A 23614-nucleotide genomic window follows, 5' to 3' on the forward strand; every position below is an offset into this window, starting at 1 on the left:
CTCCTGTCTCCTCGCCTGTCTCCACTCCGTGTCTCCTCTCCTGTCTCCACTCCGTGTCTCCTCGCCTGTCTCCACTCCTGTCTCCTCTCCTGTCTCCACTCCGTGTCTCCTCGCCTGTCTCCACTCCGTGTCTCCTCTCCTGTCTCCACTCCTGTCTCCTCTCCTGTCTCCACTTCGTGTCTCCTCGCCTGTCTCCACTCCGTGTCTCCTCTCCTGTCTCCACTCCGTGTCTCCTCGCCTGTCTCCACTCCGTGTCTCCTCTCCTGTCTCCACTCCGTGTCTCCTCTCCTGTCTCCTCTCCTGTCTCCACTCCTGTCTCCTCTCCTGTCTCCACTCCGTGTCTCCACTCCTGTCTTCTCTCTCCACTCCTGTCTCCTCGCCTGTCTCCACTCCGTGTTTCCACTCCTGTCTCCTCTCTCCTCTCTGTTGGCTCTCAAGTGTTTGTTTTCCTCTGACTTTGTCCTCTGTCAACACACAGACACTTGATCATATCAACCGAGAGACACAGGGAAAGAAGAGCGGGCAAGAACTAGAGCAAGGAAATCCACATGAAAAATTATTCCCTTTGTACGCTGAGTGTACAAAACATTAGGAATACCTTCCTAATACTGACTGGCACCCTCATTTGACCTCAGAACAGCCTCAATTTATCAGGGGCATGGAATCTACAACGTGTTGAAAGTGTTTCACATGGATGCTGGCCCATGTTGACTCCAATCCTTCCCACAGTTATGTCAAGTTGGCCAGATGGGAAACTGTTGAGCATGACAAACCCAGCAGCGTTGCAGTTGTTGACACAAACCGGTGCGCCTGGCACCTAATACCATATGCCATTCAAAGACACTTAAATCTTTTGTCTTGCCCATTCACCCTCTGAATGGCACACACACACAATCCATGTCTCAATTGTCTCGAGGCTTAACAATCCTTCTTTAACCTGTCTCCCATCCCCTTCATCTATATTAATAAAAGTGGATTGAACAAGTGACATAAATAAGGGATCATTTCACTCGGTCAGCCTATGTCATGAAAAAAGCAGGCGTTCCTAATGTTTTGTACAGTCAGTGTGTCGCCTATGGTTGATTTAGTAAAACACTTTTATACACATGAATACTTTGCTGGCACATTTACTATACAAATTCAAAGACAACCTCGCCTTATGTCAACTGTATATCAGTGAGAAACGAAGGTACTTCATCGCTGAAATCCATGAAGGGGGAAACAGCGCCACTGTTCGGCCCCCAGCGCCTTTGTTATTGTTTTTGTATTGTTGATGAAACGAAAACAGAGAGGAGCGTCCAGCATCGTGGTTTAAAAAAAAAAAAATCACATGACATATTCTGCAGTTCTAATCACGCGTGCAATGATGTCCTTAGGGAAAGACAGTGTTCGTTGTTTGAGAACTCATTTGTTGTTAGCTTGAAAACAGTCTGTTTGAACATTTACTGCCTTGTCTGTTCAACATGGAAGAATCTCCCCTCCTCCACAGCCAAGCCGACTATGACAACCCACCAGCGCCCCTCTCAGGCCGCACGGAGGAAGCGCACCCAGACTGGCCAGACCTCCGCCAACCTTCCGCCGGACAGCATGACCCCGTGGGGCGGACTGTCCCTGTCCGAATCCTCCTTCACCAGCATCCCTCCGCCCCCGCCCGCCCCTCTCCCCACACCCCTGCCCCCCCAACTCCCCCGACACCTGTCGGGGGGTGTCGGTGTCCGGAGCCCTGCCCCCTCGCCCCCAGTCACAGCTCCCACGGAGGGGAGCAGGGCCGTGAGGGTGAGGCGCAGGGTGCCCCCCCAGCACAGGCTCCCCCGTGCCCCCCGCTTGCCCCCACTCAGACCCGTCACCAACCTCAGCTTCTCTCGCAGCTTCACCTTCTCCTTCTTTGAGCTGCCACTGCACCAGTCCCCCCACAGCCGCGCTGAACGCGTCCGAGACCTCATGCTGCTGCTGAGACAGATCCAGTACTGACTGACCGCACTACACCGTGACCCAGAGCAGCGACTCAGTACTGACTGACCGCACTACACCATGACCCAGAGCAGCGACTCTGACCACAGCATGGCTATTAACTAGGACAATACTTGACCACTCACCAGGACAATGGTCCAGCTCTGGTTGCATCACAATTACATCAAGTCCAAGCACTGGCACCGGTGGTCAGGCACGGTCCTTCTGAAAATGCGGCACTACTGTCCAGTACTGACCGACTTGATGGCACACCAAGGACCACAACAGGACCATGGTTATGTGCAGATATTCTGAACCCTTTCTGATTAACTCAGTCCAGGGATACTGCTTTTAAAGCACATTTATTCTCAGCGTTTGTATGTTAGTGTGCCCAGTGATTGGAGTACTAAACATTTGTGTGTGTGTGTGTGTGTGTGTGTGTGTGTGTGTGTGTGTGTGTGTGTGTGTGTGTGTGTGTGTGTGTGTGTGACGTGTTAAGAATGTGTTTGTTCTTATTGGCTGTCTGGATCTGGGGGTGAGGCTTTGAGACAGTGTAGCACGGGTAAAATGAGGAAATTTATCAGATTAAAACATATCAACAAAAAAATAACAGATAAAAAAAAAAAACATACCGAGTTAAAACTCAGAATATTTGGATGCTAGAGTTTTATGTAGCCTGATATGCTAATCAAAGTCTGTCTAAGTTCATGTTTGTTGCAGTAGTTATAATGTGGCAAATGGTCCCATTGCCGGTTGGTAATCATTCTCTCCCAAGACATGGTAATTTAAACATCTGTATTTCTCTCTCAAAATCATAAGATTATAGCATTTCATTTAGTCGTCTTTACACTTTATATGATGTAAAGAAAGTTAATGTTTGATCTAATGTGTCAATGTTTATAATGTAAGGCTGGCAAGAATTCTCTCCTGAGACTTTTGGGTAAAGCATTTCTCAACGTCTCCATTTGTGTCAGAATTATTTGGGCGCATTTGTTTCTCGTCATTATGTCACTTTATATTCTACAATGTGATGTGGCAAATGGCTATAATGTACGGCTCGTTTGAGAGCCTAAGATGCTTTATCCCAAGACCTTTATGCATATCAGTACAGCAGAAGAATCAACCCACACCTACAAAATCATCAGAGTGGTGCACACTCATACTCACACACCTCTAAGTTACTCCACAGACACGCCCCTCCCCGTGCTGACTGACATGGTGTCACGTGTGGGTATCTGATGTCAGTGGACTTTGAGACGGGTGGGCCGAGGCGTTAATGTTCATTTGGACCTTTTCATCAGGATGACAATCTGTGATAACCCTGTCGTCTCTGTGAGACCACGGGCAGGCACATCCCCCGGTGGCATCAGGCTAAGGGGCCAGAGATTCACATCATTTCATTCCCATCAAAACGTTGTTGTCTTTCGTTGTCTCAAGTTCCAGAGAAACCGCTGCAATGTTTTAAACAAATGTCAGGGGATCAGAATTTTAAAAGAGGATCTTTTTTATTTATTTATTTATTTATTTATTTTTTACTGCCCCCTGAGCATGTTGGTACAGTATGTACAATTATAATTAATATAATTATTATAATATGCCTACTGTACCAACTCTGCTCTACTACTTGTGTGTGATAAGACATGAAATGCTAGTTAAATCGTGGGATGTTCTACTTATGTCCACCTTTTATCATGCCAATTGAAGGTCACACCATGACATTGTTGACTACTCGATTCTGGTTGGGCTCGAAGGGAAGTCAGTTTGATCCATTTTTATCCAGTCCGTGTGACATGTTCCGTTCTCCATAACTTGTTGCTCCTTCTGTCATTCCAAAGCACACGGAAACAACAGACACTGAAATACAACCGGACTTTGTATACCAGCTCACTTTTCCCTTCTCCTACTGATAATGCTATTCGATGCAGAGCCGAGTTTTCAGTTTATTACAGCGAGAGGCATCTGACTTCACTTACACGTGTGACTCACAGTGCTTCTTGGACCATGTATTATGGATCGGGCCCAGATAGATCCAGTCCCCACTGTCGACAAGATCTTGTGGAATTATTAAGGAATAATTCATGATCCACATGTAATCAGGGGCATTTCCACTCCAATCAGTGTTTGTTAACGGTTCCTAAAAGATTAGAGTATTACAGTAGTTTTGTGTTTCCCTGATTTCATATGTGTGTGGAATGTTTTCCTCAGGTCTCCACACTGTTGTAGGCGTTGAGGGATTGGTTCAGTGTAATACAGGCTGATGTCTTGTAATCCAACAACCATTATAAACTGGGTGGTTCGAGCCCTGAATGCTGATTGGCTGAAAGCTGTGGTATATCAGACCGTATGAAATGGGTATGACATTTACATTTTCTTTTTACGGCTTTAATTATGTTGGTAACCATTTTATAATACCAATAAGGCCCCTCAGGGGTTTGTGATATGTGGCCAATATACCACGGCTAAGGGCAGTGTCCTAGCACTCCGCGTTGTGTCGTGCTTAAGACCAGCCCGAGCTGTGGTATATTGGCCATATACACCACACCCCTTCGGGCCTTATTGCTTAACTATAATAGTGGTTGTAGGATTTCGAAAATACATTAGTTTGTTAGATAGCTTAAGTCCTGTGAATGTGACAGTGTGCTGTTTAATCAACTGTAGATGGGCCAGGATATCAAGGAGTTTGCTTGGGTTCTCCCTCTTGGGAAAGGCCCTACTTTTAAGCCAGGGCTCTTTTGGTTACGTCCCAAATGGCATCCTATTCCCTGTGTAGTCCACTACTTCGGGTGCCATTCTGTCTGAATGCGAGCCACGATAAAGGACGTTTTCAGCAGCGTTGAATCGCTGAGGGGAAGGATTGCCCGCTGCTCTGAGCAGAGTTCAAGGCCTCCCCAGCACACGTGGTGTACGGTAAACACACTCACATGACATCAGCCTGCTCATTCTCTCTGGACATAGTTGTGTACAGGTTTTGTCTTCACCTAGTATTTAGTCTCCCACACACACACGGTCGGGTTATTTTTCTATTTAATTGCTATGCTATTCTTTTGCACTTTCACTCTAATTATATCTAAACTGGCTCACTGAACTATTCCTACACAAAATAGAGAGAAATTGGCAAATGGAAAATTGGCAGCAGTCAGACCGTCCTTATATAGCAGTGCTGGAGAGTGTTCCTGCACTGTGCCTTTGACTTCGAGATGGACAGTATTATTCTTAATCCGGTCCGGCCTGATCACACAGCCATGCTGGACGAAGCACAGTTGGATATACTGGGTCAGCGGTTGGGAAAGAAGTCCCGGTCGGTTTGGGAGAGGGTGAAGGCGGAATGCTGGTGAGTGACAGTGGAGCCTTGTTGCTCCAGCACGGCATTCATGCTCTATATTTCCATTGTGGCGTGAATGTTAACCCCACCCCCCAGTAGTCTGGGGCATCGCGAGGGACATACTGCATAGTATTATGAGGGACAATATCACATTGTTGGTGTTTCTTTAAAATATTACATTTCCTTTTTATATTTTAACACATTTTTTATTTGGCCTACATATTTCTACCTGTCAAATTCAACAGAGAGAAATGAACCATTTATGTCTACGATTGAACCCCAGCTCTGGTTGTGTCTCCTCTCCCAGGTGTTCTGGTCCCAGGCTGAAGAGCTGTATGTTGTCATCTGTTCCTGTCCTCTCCTGGCTGCCCCGCTACTCCCTCAGAGACAACGCCATCGGAGACCTGATTTCGGGCGTCAGTGTGGGTATCATGCACCTACCCGGAGGTACCACTGACTACCTGCAGCTACAGATATGAATGAGATTGATACGCACCTGGTTATACCTGCCGCTCATGTCTGCTTTAGGCCAGACGCTTCACTCTCTGTGTTTCTCCCCCCAAGGCCTGTCTAATGCGTTGCTGGCCGGGGTGCCGCCTGTGTTTGGTCTCTACACCTCTTTCTATCCGTCGGTCATCTACTTCATCTTTGGGACGTCCAGACACCTCTCAGTGGGTGAGTGTTAACACGGACCTCTGCGTCACCCTCATCACCTGAAGGGGTGGGCATAATCCAATTCCTTCACGGGCTTTCTTTTCTTTTCAGTTAGTGCTGAATGAGTGAAATGTGGGTTTGAGTTCAGTTAGCCTGAGCGAGGAACGAGTGCAAGGCTTTGAATATGACATCGGTGCGTTTCCATGCATGACGGGCACACAGGTACTTTCGCCATTCTTTCTATCATGATTGGCACTGTGACGGGCAACGTTGAGTTGCTTAGCAACGGTGTCGAGGAGCGGGACGCCGATGGAGGAATGGCTCGAGTGTGTGTGGCAGTACAACTTACCTTCCTTTGTGGCCTTATACAGGTGAGACACACACACACACACACACACACACACACACACACACACACACACACACACACACACACACACACACACACACACACACACGTCTTAGGATGACAGGCTAGATCTGTTACTTGTCCCTCTCTACAGATAGTGTTGTTCTTGATAAGAGGAGGGGATGTGTGTCACTGGCTGTCTCAGCCCCTGGTGAGCGGCTATACCACGGCGGCAGCCCTTCATATCACCATCTACCAGCTGCCTCTACTCTTTGGCATCCCAACCAACAGACACAGCGGTTTCCTGGCTGTCGGCTGGGTGAGCTTTGTGTGTGCGTGTGCGTGTGTAGGAGACAGAGGGAGTGTGAGAAACCGGTTACAGTGTGTGTGTGTGTCCCTGTCTTCATCCCTGTTCCCTGGTGTGTGTCAGACGCTGGTTGATGTGCTGTCTAGAGTGACTAACGCAACGCCTGGGACGCTGGTTGTCTCCGCCGTTTCCATGGTGATCCTGGTGGGAGGCAAGATGCTGAATAGACTCTTCAAGACCAAGCTACCCATGCCCATTCCATGGGAGCTAGTGCTGGTAGAGATACACACACAACACACACACACACACACACACACACACACACACACACACACACACACACACACACACACACACACACACACACACACACACACACACACACACACACACACACACACACACACACACACACACACACACACACACACACACACACACACACACACACACACACACACACACACACACACACACACACACACACACACACACACACACACACACACACACACACACACACACACACACACACACACACACACACACACACACACACACACACACACACACACACACACACACACACACACACACACACACACACACACACACACACACACACACACACACACACAGTCAGACATGAGTCAGAATTGCATAAAGGTCTTTCTGTTGAAGACTGTTCCAGTGTGATGACTTCCATCTCCTCTGTCCTCTTCATTTTATCCTCAGATAACGCTGGCCACCTTCCTGTCAGTGCAGTTGGACTTGTCAGGACAACATGGTGTCCAGGTGGTAGGACACATACCCACTGGGTTAGTCCTACTGTCTCTTGTCGTATTGTTTGTGCCATGTCAAATGAATTTACTTGTGACATAAAACGTGAGTTATTACCGTGTTATGTTCACAGGCTACATGGGCTGAATACAGAAATATGATGAAACTCCCAGTATGTCCCCTCTCTCTTTCCGTGGCTCCAGCTTGTCTCCCCCAGCCCTCCCCTCTCTAGCCCAGGCCAAACAGCTGTTTGGTCCTGCTCTGTCCCTGGCTGTGGTGGGCTTTGGCTTTACCTCCTCCATGGGCAGAATGTTTGCGCACAGACATGATTACGCCATAGACAGCAACCAGGTAACAGAGAAATGAGCTCTCACATGGTCTCCTAATGGACTCACTATTATTCACTCCGCTGTTAGGAGGACCCGTTTCTCTCTCACTGCTATAATTGGTCTCTTCCTGCTGTAGGACCTGTTGGCGATAGGACTCTGCAACACAATTGGAGGGATGTTCCACTGTTTTGCCGCCAGCTGCTCGTTGTCACGCAGTACGGTCCAAGAAAGTATTGGGGTGAAAACTCAGGTAGAGTTTTATTTTTTTATTTTTAAAGCTGGAATTTGGTACATTGCTGTCCTTCCATTCCGTCACAAGAGGTGTTGAGCGATGAGGTGTTAGATGGGGTTGAGGTCAGGGCTCTGTGCCAGCCAGTCAAGTTCTTCCACACTGATCTCGACAAACCATTTCTGTATGGACCTCACTTTGTGCACGGGGGGCATTGTCATGATGAAACAGGAAAAGCCCTTCACCAAACTGTTGCCACAAAGTTGGAAGCCCAAAATCATCTAGAATGTCATTGTATGCTGTAGCGTTAAGATTTCCCTTCACTGGAACTAAGGGGCATAGCCAGAACCATGAAAAACAGCCCCAGACCATTATTCCTCCTCCACCAAACATTACAGTTGACACAATGCATTGGAGCAGGTAGCGTTGTCCTGGTATCTACCAAACCCAGTCAGACTGCCAGATGGTGAAGCGTGATTCATCACTCCGGAGAATGCGTTTCCACTGCTCTAGAGTCCAATGGCGGCAAGCTTTACACCACTCCAGCCGACACTTGGCATTGCGCATGGTGATCTTGGGCTTGTGTGGCCTACCACTTCGCGGCTGAGCTTTTGTGCTCCTAGACGTTTCAAATTCACAATAATAACAGCCCTTACAGTTGACCGGGGCAGCTCTAGCAGGGCAGAAATTTGATGAGCTGACTTGTTGGAAAAGTGGCATCCTACGATGGTGCCGCATTGACTGTCACTGAGCTCTTCAGTAAGGCCATTCCACTGCCAATGTTTGTCTATGGAGATTTCAAGACTGTGTGCTATATTTCATACATCTGTCAGTAACGAGTGTGGCTGAAATAGCCAAATCCACTCATTTGAGAGGGGTGCCCACATACTTTTGTCAGTAACGAGTGTGGCTGATATAGCCAAATCCACTAATCAGAGAGGGGTGTCCACATACTTTTGCCAGTAAAAAGTGTGGCTGATATAGCAAAATCCACTAATCAGAGAGGGGTGTCCACATACAGTGTATATACAAAAGTATGTCATTCTCATTGAAAGGAAGTCGAAGAAGTGGTAGATCTGTTCAATGTGCACTATTTCTATGCTTTCCGTTTCTATGTTTTTGCATCTTTTACTTTCGATTTTATACACCAGCTTCAAAGAGCTGAAAAATACAAAAGTGTTTCGGTTAGGGAAAAGATATTTCCCAGCAGTTTAGATGTTAAAATGATTCTCTACACGATATACTTGCTTGTTTTGTCACATAACTGAAATTGGGTGAAGTATTCACATTTTTGCAACCAGGAAATGAACAAATGAATTGTTCTTTGTGATAGACATACTGTAGTATTGAAATGAGAGGGATACGTACTGTAGTATTACATGTGAGAGGGATGCAGAAATGTAAAGCCTGGCTCTGGAATTGAACCCTGGTCTGCCGTGGGGAATATGTAGTCCATAGTTGGCTGTGTGCTAAACACCGGCACGGGGTCAAGTCTTAATCTCACATCTTCCCTCACTTATATGCATCCCACTCTTTTGCTCTCTCTTTTCTAATCTCTCCCCCTCGCTCCTCCTGTCCACAGGCGGCTGGGCTTCTCTCTGCTCTGATGATGCTCACCATCTTGCTGAAGATTGGACATCTCTTTGAGCAGCTGCCAATAGTACTCAAGTCATTTATAACACCTTCTACATTCCCTTCTCTAACACTGAAATCAGATGTTTTGTCTGTGTTTGCGTTCATTTGTTTGTTTTGGTGTTCATATGCTTCTGTTTCATTCTCTGCCTTTGTGTTTGTAAGTGTTTATACTTGTTGCTCTGTCTCTCTCTCTGTGTGTGTGTGTGTGTGTGTGTGTGTGTGTGTGTGTGTGTGTGTGTGTGTGTGTGTGTGTGTGTGTGTGTGTGTGTGTGTGTGTGTGTGTGTGTGTGTGTGTGTGTGTGTGTGTGTGTGTGTTACAGGCAGTGTTAGCAGTGGTCATTGTGGTAAATCTGCAAGGGATTCTGAGTCAGTTTCGGGAAGTCCCAGTGCTCTGGGCATCTGACCGTTTGGACCTGGTATGTCAACCTCCATATAACATCCATCATCCATTTCGTATGCCTTCAGTCATTCTGATGTCCCATCACTGATCACCCCAGATAGGCCTCTAATCCAGGGACTTTCCTGTGTCCCTCTCCCTACAGCTGGTGTGGGTGTTCACCCTGATCTTCACCCTGATTTTCAACCTGGATCTTGGCCTGGCTGCTGCTCTGGCCCTCTCTCTGATCACTGTCGTCTACAGGACTCAACTGTGAGTGTGTCGGTCACTCGTTAGGTGGCGTGCATGTTATGGGATTCGCATAACACCTATGGAAACTCATTCACGTCTGTTCTTTCTCATTTTGTCTTTTTGTATTCATCTGTCTGTCTGTCTGTCTGTCTGTCTCTTGATCGCTCTCCCAGCTCCCACAGTGCAGTGCTGGGCCATATTCCTGGGACGGACTGCTACAGGGACCTACGTCTCTATGCTGAGGTAACCTTTATGACAGCCACTGAGAAACCTTTCGCCTGAACTCACGAACCAGTTCCTGCTGTGCTGCTGATGAACAACACCCTGCTCTGCTCTGTGTTTCACAGGCCAGGCCGGTTCCTGGAGTTACTGTATTCTCCTGCTCCAACCCGCTGTACTTTGCAAATGCTGAGCTGTTCTTCAGCTCTCTCAGAAAGGTAGGTAGGCTACATATGAGACATAAACTACAACTCAACCCAGAGAGTATAACAAACTAAAACTCAACCCAGACAATATAGCATAAACTACAACTCAGCGTTAGAACCTGTTTCTGCATAGTTGTGCATTCCTTCACGTACTTACTGTAGGTTGACAGCTGTAATTCATGCAATGTGAAAGTCTATGAACATTAGCAAGTGTGTGTGGGTGTGTGTTTTTTGTGAAAACAGTCTGTGCAGCGTGTCCAACTGGAGAATGCAGCCCTCATTGAGAACCAGCCCTTACCTCAAATGCAAGGCGCAAGGCACTGTCTGGTGCTAGAGTTTAGCTCCGTCATCTTCATGGACTCTATGTCAATCAAAGCACTATGTAAGGTGAGCCCAAACAGTCATTACCTGAAACAAATAACAGCGAGTATGAGACAGGGAAAGGGATCAAGAGATATCCCATACTGTGCTGTGTAACACAGTGTTTTTCCATTGTGGCAGGTTGTGGAGGAAATGGAGGAGCAGGGGGTCAGTGTGTTTCTGGCTGCTTGCCCAGGTAAATTCCCCTCAAACTTCCTGCTACTGCCATAACAACCTCACCTACTTATAAAACTCCCTGGTCTACCCTCAAAACAGTGATGGATGTACTGTAACATATACAGTTGAATTCGGAAGTTTACATACACCTTCGCCAAATACATTTAAACTCAGTTTTTCACAATTCCTGACATTTAATCCATGTAAAAATTCCTGTCTTAGGTCAGTTAGGATCACCACTTCATTTTAAGAAGGTGAAATGTCAGAATAATAGTCGAGAGAATGATTTATTTCAGCTTTTATTTCTTTCATCACATTCCCAGTGGGTCAGAAGTTTACACACACTCAATTAGTATTTGGTAGCATTTCCTTTAAATGGTTTAACCTGGGTCAAATGTTTTGGGTAGCCTTCCAAAAGCTTCCCACATTAAGTTGGGTGAATTTTGGCCCATTCCTCCTGACAGAGCTGGTGTAACTGAGTCAGGTTTGTAAGGCCTCCTTGCTCACATACAATTTTTCAGTTCTGCCCCAAAAAAAATCTATTGGATTGAGGTCAGGGATTTGTGATGGCCACTCAAATACCTTGACTTTGTTGTCCTTAAGCCATTTTGCCACAACTTTGGAAGTATGTTTGGGGTCATTGTCCATTTGGAAGACCCATTTGCGACCAAGCTTTAACTTCCTGACTGATGTCTTGAGATGTGACTTCAATATATCCACATAATTATCCTCCCTCATGATGCCATCTATTTTGTGAAGTGCACCAGTCCCTTCTGCAGCAAAGCATCCCCACAACATGAGGCTGCCACCCCCGTGCTTCATGGTTGGGATGATGTTCTTTGGCTTGCAAGCCTCCCCCTTTTTCCTCCAAACATAGCGATGGTCATTATGGCCAAACAGTTCTATTTTTGTTTCATCAGACCAGAGGACATTTCTCTCATCTTCACAAGGTCCTTTGCTGTTGCACTTTTCATACCAAAGTACGTTCATCTCCAGGAGACCGAACGCGTCTCCTTCCAGAGCGGTATGACGGCTGCGTGGTCCCATGGTGTTTATACTTGCGTACTATTGTTTGTACAGATGAACGTGGTTCCTTCAGGTGTTTGGAAATTGCTCCCAAGGATGAACCAGACTTGTAGAGGTCCACAATTATTTTTCTGAGGTCTTGACTGATTTTCCCCCCCCCCCATCATGTCAAGCAAAGAGGCACTGAGTTTGAAGGTAGGCCTTGAAATACATCCACAGGTACACCTCCAATTGACTAAAGCCATGACATAATTTTCTGGAATTTTCTAAGCTGTTTAACGGCAGTCAACTTAGTGTATGTAAACTTCTGGCCCACAGGAATTGTGATACAGTGAATTATAAGTGAAATAATCTTTCTGTAAACAACTGTTGGAAAAATGACTTGTGTCATGCACAAAGTAGATGTCCTAAACGACTTGCCAAAACTATAATTTGTTAACAAGAAATGTGTGGAGTGGTTAAAAAATGAGTTTTAATGACTCCAACCTGTCTGCGACCAAGCTTTAACTTCCTGATTGCATGTAAACCTCCGACTGTATATTTCATATTGTGAAATTTGGCGCTGGACATTGCTCTTATACCTCTCAGGACATTGATTGTACTGATTTTGGTGTAAGATGTGATTGCAGTTGCTTTAGAAATCTGTTTCAGATTGTAGGGTAATGTGCATGTCAGTTTCAAATTGTAGGGTAATGTGCATGTCCGTTTCAGATTGTAGGGTAATGTGCATGTCCGTTTCAGATTGTAGGGTAATGTGCATGTCCGTTTCAGATTGTAGGGTAATGTGCATGTCCGTTTCAGATTGTAGGGTAATGTGCATGTCCGTTTCAGATTGTAGGGTAATGTGCATGTCAGTTTCAGATTGTAGGGTAATGTGCATGTCCGTTTCAGATTGTAGGGTAATGTGCATGTCCGTTTCAGATTGTAGGGTAATGTGCATGTCCGTTTCAGATTGTAGGGTAATGTGCATGTCCGTTTCAGATTGTAGGGTAATGTGCATGTCCGTTTTTGTAGGGTAATGTGCATGATTTCAGATTGTAGGGTAATGTGCATGTCCGTTTCAGATTGTAGGGTAATGTGCATGTCAGTTTCAGATTGTAGGGTAATGTGCATGTCCGTTTCAGATTGTAGGGTAATGTGCATGTCAGTTTCAAATTGTAGGGTAATGTGCATGTCCGTTTCAGATTGTAGGGTAATGTGCATGTCCGTTTCAGATTGTAGGCTAATGTGCATGTCCGTTTCAGATTGTAGGGTAATGTGCATGGCCGTTTCAGATTGTAGGGTAATGTGCATGTCCGTTTCAGATTGTAGGGTAATGTGCATGTCCATTTCAGATTGTAGGGTAATGTGCATGTCCGTTTCAGATTGTAGGGTAATGTGCATGGCCGTTTCAGATTGTAGGCTAATGTGCATGTCCGTTTCAGATTGTAGGGTAATGTGCTTGTGTGTTACCTGTGTCCTGTAGACAGGCTGGTGATCAAGCTGCAGGCCCAGGGCTTCGTCCCAAACACTCTGTCCAGGTCCTGCCTCTTCCCGTCAGTGCACCACGCTGTCCAACACTGCCAGATATCGCCTCCCATGGCTGTGAATATGTTCCCTTTTTCTATATGCTTTGCTACTGGCATCGCTTCCTCGTGTCCTACGTCTACCAATGTGTCTGTTGGAATTAGTCTGTCTGCTTTGTGATCGTTTCCTACCTCTGCATTGATGTTGTTCTTCTGCTCCTGTAGGACCACAACACAGAGCTGAGTGAGTGTTGATGTGCAGCCTGCAGCTCATGGAGTGGATGGGAAAACGCCACCGTGGAATTCCTGCCTCAATCAGAATACGCAGTCGACTGAACTCCCAGCTCAAGCTGGCGTCGGCGATAGGACGATGAAAATGCTTTCCTTTTGAGCTCCTTCGCCAACGCTGTGGTTCAACGTCTTCTTTTGAGCTATGAAAAGACAGCAGATGGATTGGAGCCAGCCGGAGTCTGTCTGTCTGTCCGTCTGTCTGTCTGTCTGTCTGTCTGTCTGTCTGCCTCTGTCAGTGTGCCTGTCTTCCGATCTCTAAAACATGTCCAGGTCCAACCACCCCCTGCGCCATGATTAGGGGTGTCTGTGGGGTTTTAATGGTTGGGCGTCGCTCCTGCACCTCCTCCAATGAGATCAGACACTCATGGGAAGTGGGTGAGCTCGGCTGATGTCAATCAAATCAAATTGTATTAGTCACATGCGCCGAATACAACAGCTGTAGACCTTACAGTGAAATGTTTACTTACGAGCCTCTAACCAACAGCGCAGTTTAAAAAAATACGAGATAGAAGAACAAGTAATTAAAGAGCAGCAGTAAAAAATACAATATATATATATATATATATACAGGGGGGTGCCGGTACAGAGTCAATGTGCGGTGCCACCGGTTAGTTGAGGTAGTATGTGCATGCAGGTAGAGTTAATTAAAGTGACTATGTATAGATAGTCTTATGACTTGGGGGTAGAAGCCTCTTGGACCTAGACTTGCCGCTCCGGTACCTCTTGCCATGTGGCAGCAGAGAGAACACCCAGACAGAATTGACTGTCATTCGTTGTTTGTATCATCGTTTCAATTTCCATTGCAGGCCAACTGTACTACTGGCATTGCCTGGGTGGGTTTGTGCTACACAGAAATAAACAAGGACCGAACTGACTCGCCCTCTTGTGACTATGTAGTTCAGGAGGGCACATCTGGATGCTTTTCTCAACCTCGTTCAGTGAAAGGTTGTACAGGTTATGACTTGAATCCACATGCTGATAGCCTACTGCGGTTATGTTGTTGAACTACGAGACCATACTGTCAGGTCTTTCATTCTGCTGTGTGTTTTAGAAGGAATGGAAACAGAAGTTGTCTCCCATAAAAGCTTTATACGACATCTTGTGTTCAATTCTTTGTTGCACACAGAATGGTTTATTCTTTTCCATTATAACCATACTGTACCATCATTGTGTTTCACCATGTCAAGTCTTTGTAAGCTTACTCGGTCTGCAGCTCCACTAAGACATGACGCTCTTGCAGTTTCCACAGCGATGGATTTCATTTGAATGATTGACAGGTGCAACACCCCTGTTTGACTACCTATCATTCTTTTCCCAAGAGAAGTTTGTGGACAACACTTCTATTAAACTCGATGTGAACCCTTGAATAGCAAGGAAAGTAATACCGTTTCAACATATATCATCAAGCTTCAGATGAAATTAAATTACTATTAAATATGAATAAATGTTAAATATCTACTGCATACCAGAAGAGGGAGGGAAAAAGGAGTACAAGAGTACAGCCCATAGTTGAACTCAACTGCAAATGGAGGGACAGAAGAACTGCCTATACGGTATAATAACTGCCTATACTGCCTATACTGTATGCCTATACTATGTAATAAGTCTAGCAGAGGCCATAAATGAAGACATGGTTTATATAACGGGCTCTGCAAGAGGGGTGAACAAACTGGAGGTCAAAGTTCAAAGGTCATCCAGGGGTATATATATATATATATATGTTTTTTTTTACCCCTATCAAAAAAACCTGTTTCAATGGAAGTTTGGTTCAAAACATTAGAATGACCAACAAACTCCAACAGAACAGGTTCATTATTTTTCCCTCATGGTCACCCTAGTATCATTATTGCGGCCATATCTGTTTGTCCACACAACCAGGTCATACACCATCCACACAGGGTAAGCAAAAACAAGTGTAATATCCCTGACTTAACTGAATTATGTCCTTTCTCTAACCAGGCCCAGATAAGACTCCTCAGACACCTCTTTCTAAAGACCTACTGTCTCACTGACTTGTAGCGTCAACAGCACACCTGTCTGTCCATCTCGGCCGGGATAAAGTGATTGATTGGGACTTAGACTCTTGCAGGTGGGGAGGAGGAGAGCAATCTGTGTTTTGTCTTCGTTCAAGTTCTGCTGTCAGAAGATACTTGGACAAAAGGGAATACTCAGTGACAGAGGAAGTTAAGGGGGAAACCAGAGGGCTTTCTAGGAACAGAGGATCTCAACTGGATTAATAACGGAAGAATGACCCCTCTCTAACTCATACCAAGACTCAGACACTTTGGACACAAATTCATCAAGTATTTGGATAACCATATTTGGACATCCTGAAAACTGATGTACTGATCTGCAGTAGATTGACCTTGAAGGAGAGGGAACATCTTTCCACAAGTTGAAGCTACATCAAGTGGGATATTGCTGCTGATCATCGAGGATCAACCTGAAGCCAGTTTCTATTGAGACATAAGACATTTACGTCATACGGTCACAACACATCAGAGCACAGGGAGAGAGTTGACATCAGAGCACAGGGAGAGAGTTGACATCAGAGCACAGGGAGAGAGTTGACATCAGAGCACAGGGAGAGAGTTGACATCAGAGCACAGGGAGAGAGTTGACATCAGAGCACAGTTGACATCAGAGGAGAGAGTTGACATCATCAGAGCACAGGGAGAGAGTTGACATCAGAGCACAGGGAGAGAGTTGACATCAGAGCACAGAGTTGGGAGGGAGAGTTGACATCAGAGCACAGGGAGAGATTTGACATCAGAGCACAGGGAGAGAGTTGACATCAGAGCACAGGGAGAGAGTTGACATCAGAGCACAGGGAGAGAGTTGACATCAGAGCACAGGGAGAGAGTTGACATCAGAGCACAGGGAGAGAGTTGACATCAGAGCACAGGGAGAGAGTTGACATCAGAGCACAGGGAGAGAGTTGACATCAGAGCACAGGGAGAGAGTTGACATCAGAGCACAGGGAGAGAGTTGACATCAGAGCACAGGGAGAGAGTTGACATCAGACAAGGCTGAAGGAAGAATCAGAGGTGATCTCTACACAGACGGGACTCTAGTGGGTCACACAGGCCCAACTATGTAGGAGAGAAGGCGTGTGGGCTATCGCACACACAGAGAGGAGCTGGATAAAGGGAAAAAAGTGGACAAGATCCCTGTCTCGGAAAAGCTCAGAGAGTCAATGAGGTAAGGTAATGTTAACCTTGAATACAACAGAAAATAACCTACAGTACCAGTCAAAAGTTTGGACACACCTACTCATTCAAGGGTTATTCTTTATTTTTACTATTGTCTACATTGAAGAATATAGTAAAGACATCAAAACTATGAAATAACACATGGAATCATGTAATAACCAAAAAAGTGTTAAACAAACCAAAATATTTTTTCGATTTTAGATTCTTAAAAGTAGCCACCCTCTGCTTTGATGACAGCTTGGAACACTCTTGGCATTCATTCAACCAGCTTCACCTGGAATGCTTTTCCAACAGTCTTGAATGAGTTCCCACATATGCTGAGCACCTTTTCCGTCACTGCGTCCAACTCATCCTAAACCATCTCAATTGGGTTGAGGTTGGGTGATTGTGGAGGCCAGGTCATCTGATGCAGCACTCCATCACTCCATCACAGCCTAGAGGTGTGTTTTGGGTCATTGTTCTGTTGAAAAACAAATGATAGTCCCACTAAGCACAAACCAGATGGGATGGCGTATCGCTGCAGAATGCTGTGGCATCCATGCTGGCTAAGTGTGCCTTGAATTCTAAATAAATCACTGACAGTGTCATCAGCAAAGCACCATCCACACCTCCTCCTCCATGCTTCACGGTGGGAACTACACATGTAGAGATAATCCGTTCAGCTACTCTGCGTCTCACAAAGACACGACGGTTGGAACCAAAAATCTCACATTTTAACTCATCATACCAAAGGACAGATTTCCACCGGTCAAATGTCCATTGCTCGTGTTTCTTGGCCCAAGCAAGTCTCTTCTTGTTATTGGTGTCCTTTAGTAGTTATGTCTTTGCAGCAATTTGACCATGAAGGCCTGATTCACGTAGTCTCCTCTGAACAGTAGATGTTGAGACATGTGTTACTTGAACTCTGTGAAGCATTCATTTGGGCTGCAATGTCTGAGGCTGGTAACTCTAATGAACTTATCCTCTGTAGCAGAGGTAACTTTGGGTCTTCCTTTCCTGTGGCGGTCCTCATGAGAGCCAGTTTCAATCATAGAGCTTTTAGGTTCTAGAGAACCTTTTTTGTAGACCATTCACTTCAAACTAACTACTTCATAAATGATAAAACCCTACATGTAGCCTCTCTCTCTTAGGTACATATGCAGTGATGAGTGATGATAGCCGGCGTGACGGATCGCTTGGCTCCAGATTCTAACTTCATGATGTGGGACAACGCCACCAATGAGAGTATGGTGGATGTTTTTGCTCGAGTCGCGGAGCGGGAGAAAGTGGCAGCTGCCGTGACTTTCACAGCCTCTTCGTCCTCTTCCGGGTAATTGTAACCGAGCGTCAACTGACTGCCACAAGACTGTGTTTGCCTGCGGAGCTAAAGCCTCGGCATTAACTCTGTCAGCCAAGTCTTTAGGTCTCGGGCAAGGTTACTCATCACTACTCATCTCTGAACTACAGTACCTCTGTTAAATTAGCAGTGACTGTATGACAGCTTCCCCCGTGTGTTGGTGTGTGTGTGGAGCTGGTTCAGCTTGTGTGTGTAGATGCTCCTGGGGCTGGTTCAGTTCGGCTATGTGGTGACCTACCTGTCTTAGCCCGTGGTCAGAGGGTACACCATCGGAGGAGCCATCCACTTCATCGTCTCTCAGCTCAAGTACACATTTGGTATCCGTTTGAAACGCTACAGCGAGCCCTTCTCACTGATCTGTGTACAACAGACACACATAGGAAGACACACATTGTGACCTTGGGTTCTATCTGACATTTTGGTCCGAAGTTAGTTGATCTTGAGGTGGTCCTTTACATGTGTCATATGGCAGATGCTTGGAAAAGTACCTTTACGATGAAGAAAATGACAAATCTGAACGTTTCGCCTGCGCAGAGAGATAGATGCCTTTTAAACTTGGTGCTATAAAGTTCTATCTGCAATCCAATCACACAATGCTGGGTTGTCAATCAAAAACAATTGTAAGGTGATATCCTTATTGAGTCATGAAAGAGGAAGACATCACTTAACTGTTCTGAGACTTGAAAAATACTCAGTATCTCAAAGCTATACATTTTGTACGTAGAACCTTATAGGCCCAAGCCCTTAATTATTCATATCATAGGTTTCTGGTCCTGTTTTTAAACCACTTTTTCAGAAGAATGGCCATAATGTAAGCTCTTTATGGTTCAAACAAATAAATACAGGTGCCTTAGAGCATGTTTAAGGCCCTTCGGAGAGGCATTGCTTCACTTGTCTTGTTCTATATCAATACGAAAAACATTTTCACAAAAATGACAAATTTACCACATTGTATTGACAACTAGCAAGTAGTTTACTGACTTTGTGTGTCAGAGACCAGAAAAAATATCAGTTTCTCATCCAGAGCTAAGCTAGTCATGCGTAGGATATACCGTATTTGTCATTTTAGGGAATTATCGATTTGACAAACGTGGGGATGAACGTGAATTAATACATTTGGTGATGTGATTCAAAAGAAGGAAGGGTATTCTCTTTATTATAATCATTAAATGTCTGTACTTTTATATTGAAATTGAAATCACTGTAACATTCTGTAGCAGGTAGGACCTTTTGGCTGAACCCAGATTGACATTTAAGGTTCTACCTTCAATTGCACCCCTGTGGTTATGAAAGAAGAACTCATTACCAAACAATTCTGATATCTGGGATGTGAAAAATGGAATGCTCAAAATATCTCAGAACTATGCTTTTCTTTACGCAGATAGAACCTTATTGTCCCAAGGTTGAGACACACTGATGTTGTGTCCTCTATGGGGGAAGGAAATACACCCCCCAACATAGGTACCCTGGTGGTGAGCCTGGTGTCAATCGTTGGCCTCATCATCGTCAAGGAACTCAACACCTAGCTGGGGGGAAAATAACTGTCAGTACCCATTCCCTGTAGAGCTGCTGGTCGGTGAGTCACAATCCCACTCCTCCTACACCAAACAGAGGACAATAGATTACTGTAGTCCCCACCCTGAAAATTCGACCAAATGAATGGCAGGGAGAGAAAATTGGTGGATGACGAAGTGGAGTAGGACAATGGATGACGAAGTGGAGTAGGACTAAACCTTTTTCCGTAAAACAAAGAAATAAAGCCCAAACATAATTTTGTCCATTTCTAATGGCTGGCTGGCAGGCTGGCAGGCTGGCAGGCTGGCAGGCGGGCAGGCAGGCAGGCAGGCAGGGAACTCTGTCTGTCTGTCAGATCATTATTGCCACGGTGTTCTCCTGGCAGGTTAACCTTGAGGGGGAATATGAAGTGGAAGTGGTGGGAGAGATCCCCTCTTGGTGAGGAGAAGAGTATTATACTGTACACACATAGAGATACACAACCACATAGACCACACCCTCTCTCCCAAACTTTTTTATTTTTACTAACGACCTGCCACTGGCATTAAAAGAAGCATGTGTGTCCATGTGTGTTGATGAACCAACCATATACGCATCAGCAACCACATCTAATGAAGTTGCAGTCTGTTTTGGAATGGGTGGCCAGTCATAAACTGGTCCTAAACATCTCTAAAACTAAGGGCATTGTATTTGGGGCAAATAATTCCGTAAGGTCTTAGACCTCAGCTGAATCTAGGTGTCTGGCTAGACTGCAAACTCTCCTTCCAGACTCACATCAAACATCTCCAATCAAAAATCAAATCCAGAGTCGGCTTTCTATTCCGCAACAAAGCCTCCTTCACTCACGCTGCTTACCCTAGTAAAACTGACTATCCTACCGATCCTCGACCTGCGATGTCATCTACAAAATGGCTTCCAACACTCTACTCAGCAAACTGGATGCAGTCTATCACAGTGCCATCCGTTTTGTCACTAAAGCACCTTATACCACCCACCACTGCGACTTATATGCTCTAGTCGGCTGGCCCTCACTACATATTCGTCGCCAGACCCACTGGCTCCAGGTCATCTACAAGTCCATGCTAGGTAAAGCTCCGCCTTATCTCAGTTCACTGGTCACGATGGCAACACCCAGTAGCACGCGCTCCAGCAGGTGTATCTCACTGATCATCCCTAAAGCCAACACCTCATTTGGCCGCCTTCGTTCCAGTACTCTGCTGCCTGTGACTGGAACATTGCAAAAATCGCTGAAGTTGGAGACTTTTATCTCCCTCACCAACTTCAAACATCAGCTATCCGAGCAGCTAACCGATCGCTGCAGCTGTACATAGTCTATAGGTAAATAGCTCACCCTTTTTCACCTACCTCATTCCCATACTGTTTTTATACTGTTTTTATTTATTTACTTTTCTGCTCTTTTGCACACCAATATCTCTACCTGTACATGCCCATCTGATCATTTATCACTCCAGTGTTAATCTGCAAAATTGTATTATTCGCCTACCTCCTCATGCCTTTTGCACACATTGTATATAGACTGCCCATTTTTTTCTACTGTGTTATTGACTTGCTAATTGTTTACTCCATGTCACTGCTATGCTTTATCTTGGCCAGGTCGCAGTTGCAAATGAGAACTTGTTCTCAACTAGCCTACCTGGTTAAATAAAGGTGAAATAAAAATAAAAATAAAAAAAATCTGGTAATGAATGGTGTGGCTGTTGAGGAGACCTGGTGTTACCTTAGATTGCAAACTGTCATGGTCAAAACATATAGTAGACGGTGTCGTCGAGTGCCGGAGCGGGAGTAGGCGTGGCACACGTCTTGTTCTTCATTGTAATCAGAGGGCTAAAATGAATACTATGCATGCCAGTTTCTCTTGGCTAAGAGTTGAGGAAAGACTGGCTATGTCACTTCTTGTGTTTCTAAGAAAAATGTATGTGTTGGAAATTCTAAAAACTGTTTGCATAGTCAACTTACACACAATACTGACACACACACTTACCCCACCAGACATGCCACCAGGGGTCTTTTCACAGTCCCCGGGTCCAGAACAAATCCAAGGAAACATACAGTATTATACAGAACCATGAGTGCATGGAACTCCCTTCCATCTAATATAGCGCATGTGAACAGCAAACCTGGTTTAAAAAAAAATGAATAAAGCAACACCTCTTCCCCATGTTCATGTTTTAAAATGTATGTAAATTGTCTGTAATGTCTTCTTCGTTATGTGTCGGACCCCAGTAAGACTCGCTGTCGCATTTGCCGTTGTCTAATGGGAATCTTTATAATTCAAATAAAATCTCTCTCCCTCTTCTCCCAGGTGGCCAGTGCTCTTTCAGCCATGGTGATTCCAGTCATCATGCTGTAGATTGGGGCTGTCTTTGAGGAGCTGCCAAAGGTACCATTCTATTGCCTGTTGGTCACTGAGGTGGTTCTGTGTGTGATTGTGATTGCTGGCTATCTTTCTGTCCACCAGGAAGTGTTGGCACCCATTGTCTATGTGAACCTGCGTGGCATGATGAAACAGTTCATGGATATGGTGAGAGAGAGATAGGACAAGAGAAATAAAGAGAGCAAGAGAGAGAAAGAGGTAGGGGGAGGAATGGTAGAGAGGGATAGGGGTGAGATGATTTGATTTCAAGTTCATATATTGGTTTTTTCCTCACAGAGATGATAGGATCCTACACTCGTAGAAAAAAACCTAAAAGAGTACTTCGGATGTCCCTATATGAGAATCCTTTGAAGAACCCTTCTTGGTTCAAGTTAGAACTTTTTGGGGTTCCATATAGAACCCTTTGCAAAAAGGGTTCTACCTGGAACCCTTTTTTCTAAGAGCGCATAGTAGTAACAGAAGTCTCAGGGTTAAAGTGAGAGCGTGTGGTGAGCGTGTGGTGAGCGTGTGGTGAGCATGTGGTGAGCGTGTGGTGAGCGTGTGGTGAGCGTGTGGTGAGCGTGTGGTGAGGGAGGAATATGTGTGTTAACTGGTGTTTGTTTTCCTCTCTCTGGCCCCTTCCCTCTCTCGCCTAGCTGGTGTGGATGGCCACTCTGATCCTGACCGTGCTCTTCAAACCTGGCCTATGCCTGGCAGCCTCCATTGCCTTCTCGATGCTCACGGTCATATTCAGGACCCAGCTGTGAGCACACAATCACTCACATTCACCAACGTATTCCCAACCACTATAAACCACAGCCCACATTAACTCCACTCTATCCCTGACAGACTCCACCTCACCACGAACCTCCAACACTACTCATTTCAATACACCCCCCCACTCATCATTAAATCATTCACTCTTTATAGTCAGTTTAACAGATTTAAAAGGGACTCAACATCTCATCTGCTCCTCTTACTGTGATAAATTACATTTATCATTAAATGGCATATATATATATATATATATATATATATATATATATATCATTAAATCCCTATGCCTGTCTATTTGTCAGTTTCAGGCCAAAGTACTCCTCTTCTAGGGCAGGTCCCTGAGACTGACATCTACAGACCAGTGGAGGACTATAATCAGTAATGTGTCCATAGAAACAAGATAAATACGTAAAGATACAATACATATTCAGTT

At 45.3% G+C, this 23614-nt stretch overlaps 1 protein-coding gene and 1 long non-coding RNA gene across 4 annotated transcripts; both read left to right on the top strand.

Annotated features, from left to right (window-relative positions):
• Window positions 1-4842: 4842 nt before the first annotated feature.
• On the top strand, window positions 4843-15052 carry LOC118361316 (solute carrier family 26 member 6). 3 transcript variants are annotated; one of them, XM_052483061.1, is made up of 17 exons: window positions 4845-5281; window positions 5580-5719; window positions 5837-5947; window positions 6149-6297; window positions 6430-6858; window positions 7318-7400; window positions 7566-7713; window positions 7828-7941; window positions 9503-9580; window positions 9876-9971; window positions 10098-10204; window positions 10357-10426; window positions 10531-10620; window positions 10852-10995; window positions 11110-11164; window positions 13637-13755; window positions 13902-15052. In XM_052483061.1, exons 1-17 carry the CDS (start codon window positions 5148-5150, stop codon window positions 13929-13931), a joined length of 2097 nt encoding a protein of 698 aa, XP_052339021.1. In that variant the 5' UTR covers window positions 4845-5147; the 3' UTR covers window positions 13932-15052. The 3 variants fall into 3 exon arrangements, with proteins under 3 accessions (XP_052339020.1, XP_052339021.1, XP_052339022.1); XM_052483062.1 differs by having other exon boundaries at window positions 4846-5281; window positions 6430-6594; window positions 6706-6858; window positions 13637-15052; XM_052483060.1 differs by having other exon boundaries at window positions 4843-5281; window positions 13637-15052.
• Window positions 15053-16710: 1658 nt separating this feature from the next.
• LOC127912803 (uncharacterized) lies at window positions 16711-23285 on the top strand. The gene is made up of 4 exons (XR_008083465.1): window positions 16711-20091; window positions 22354-22431; window positions 22510-22572; window positions 23061-23285. It is a non-coding gene; the product is annotated as an uncharacterized LOC127912803 (long non-coding RNA).
• Window positions 23286-23614: the final 329 nt, after the last annotated feature.

This window comes from Oncorhynchus keta, chromosome 28, assembly GCF_023373465.1.
Source record: "Oncorhynchus keta strain PuntledgeMale-10-30-2019 chromosome 28, Oket_V2, whole genome shotgun sequence".
Lineage (NCBI taxonomy): Eukaryota > Metazoa > Chordata > Actinopteri > Salmoniformes > Salmonidae > Oncorhynchus > Oncorhynchus keta.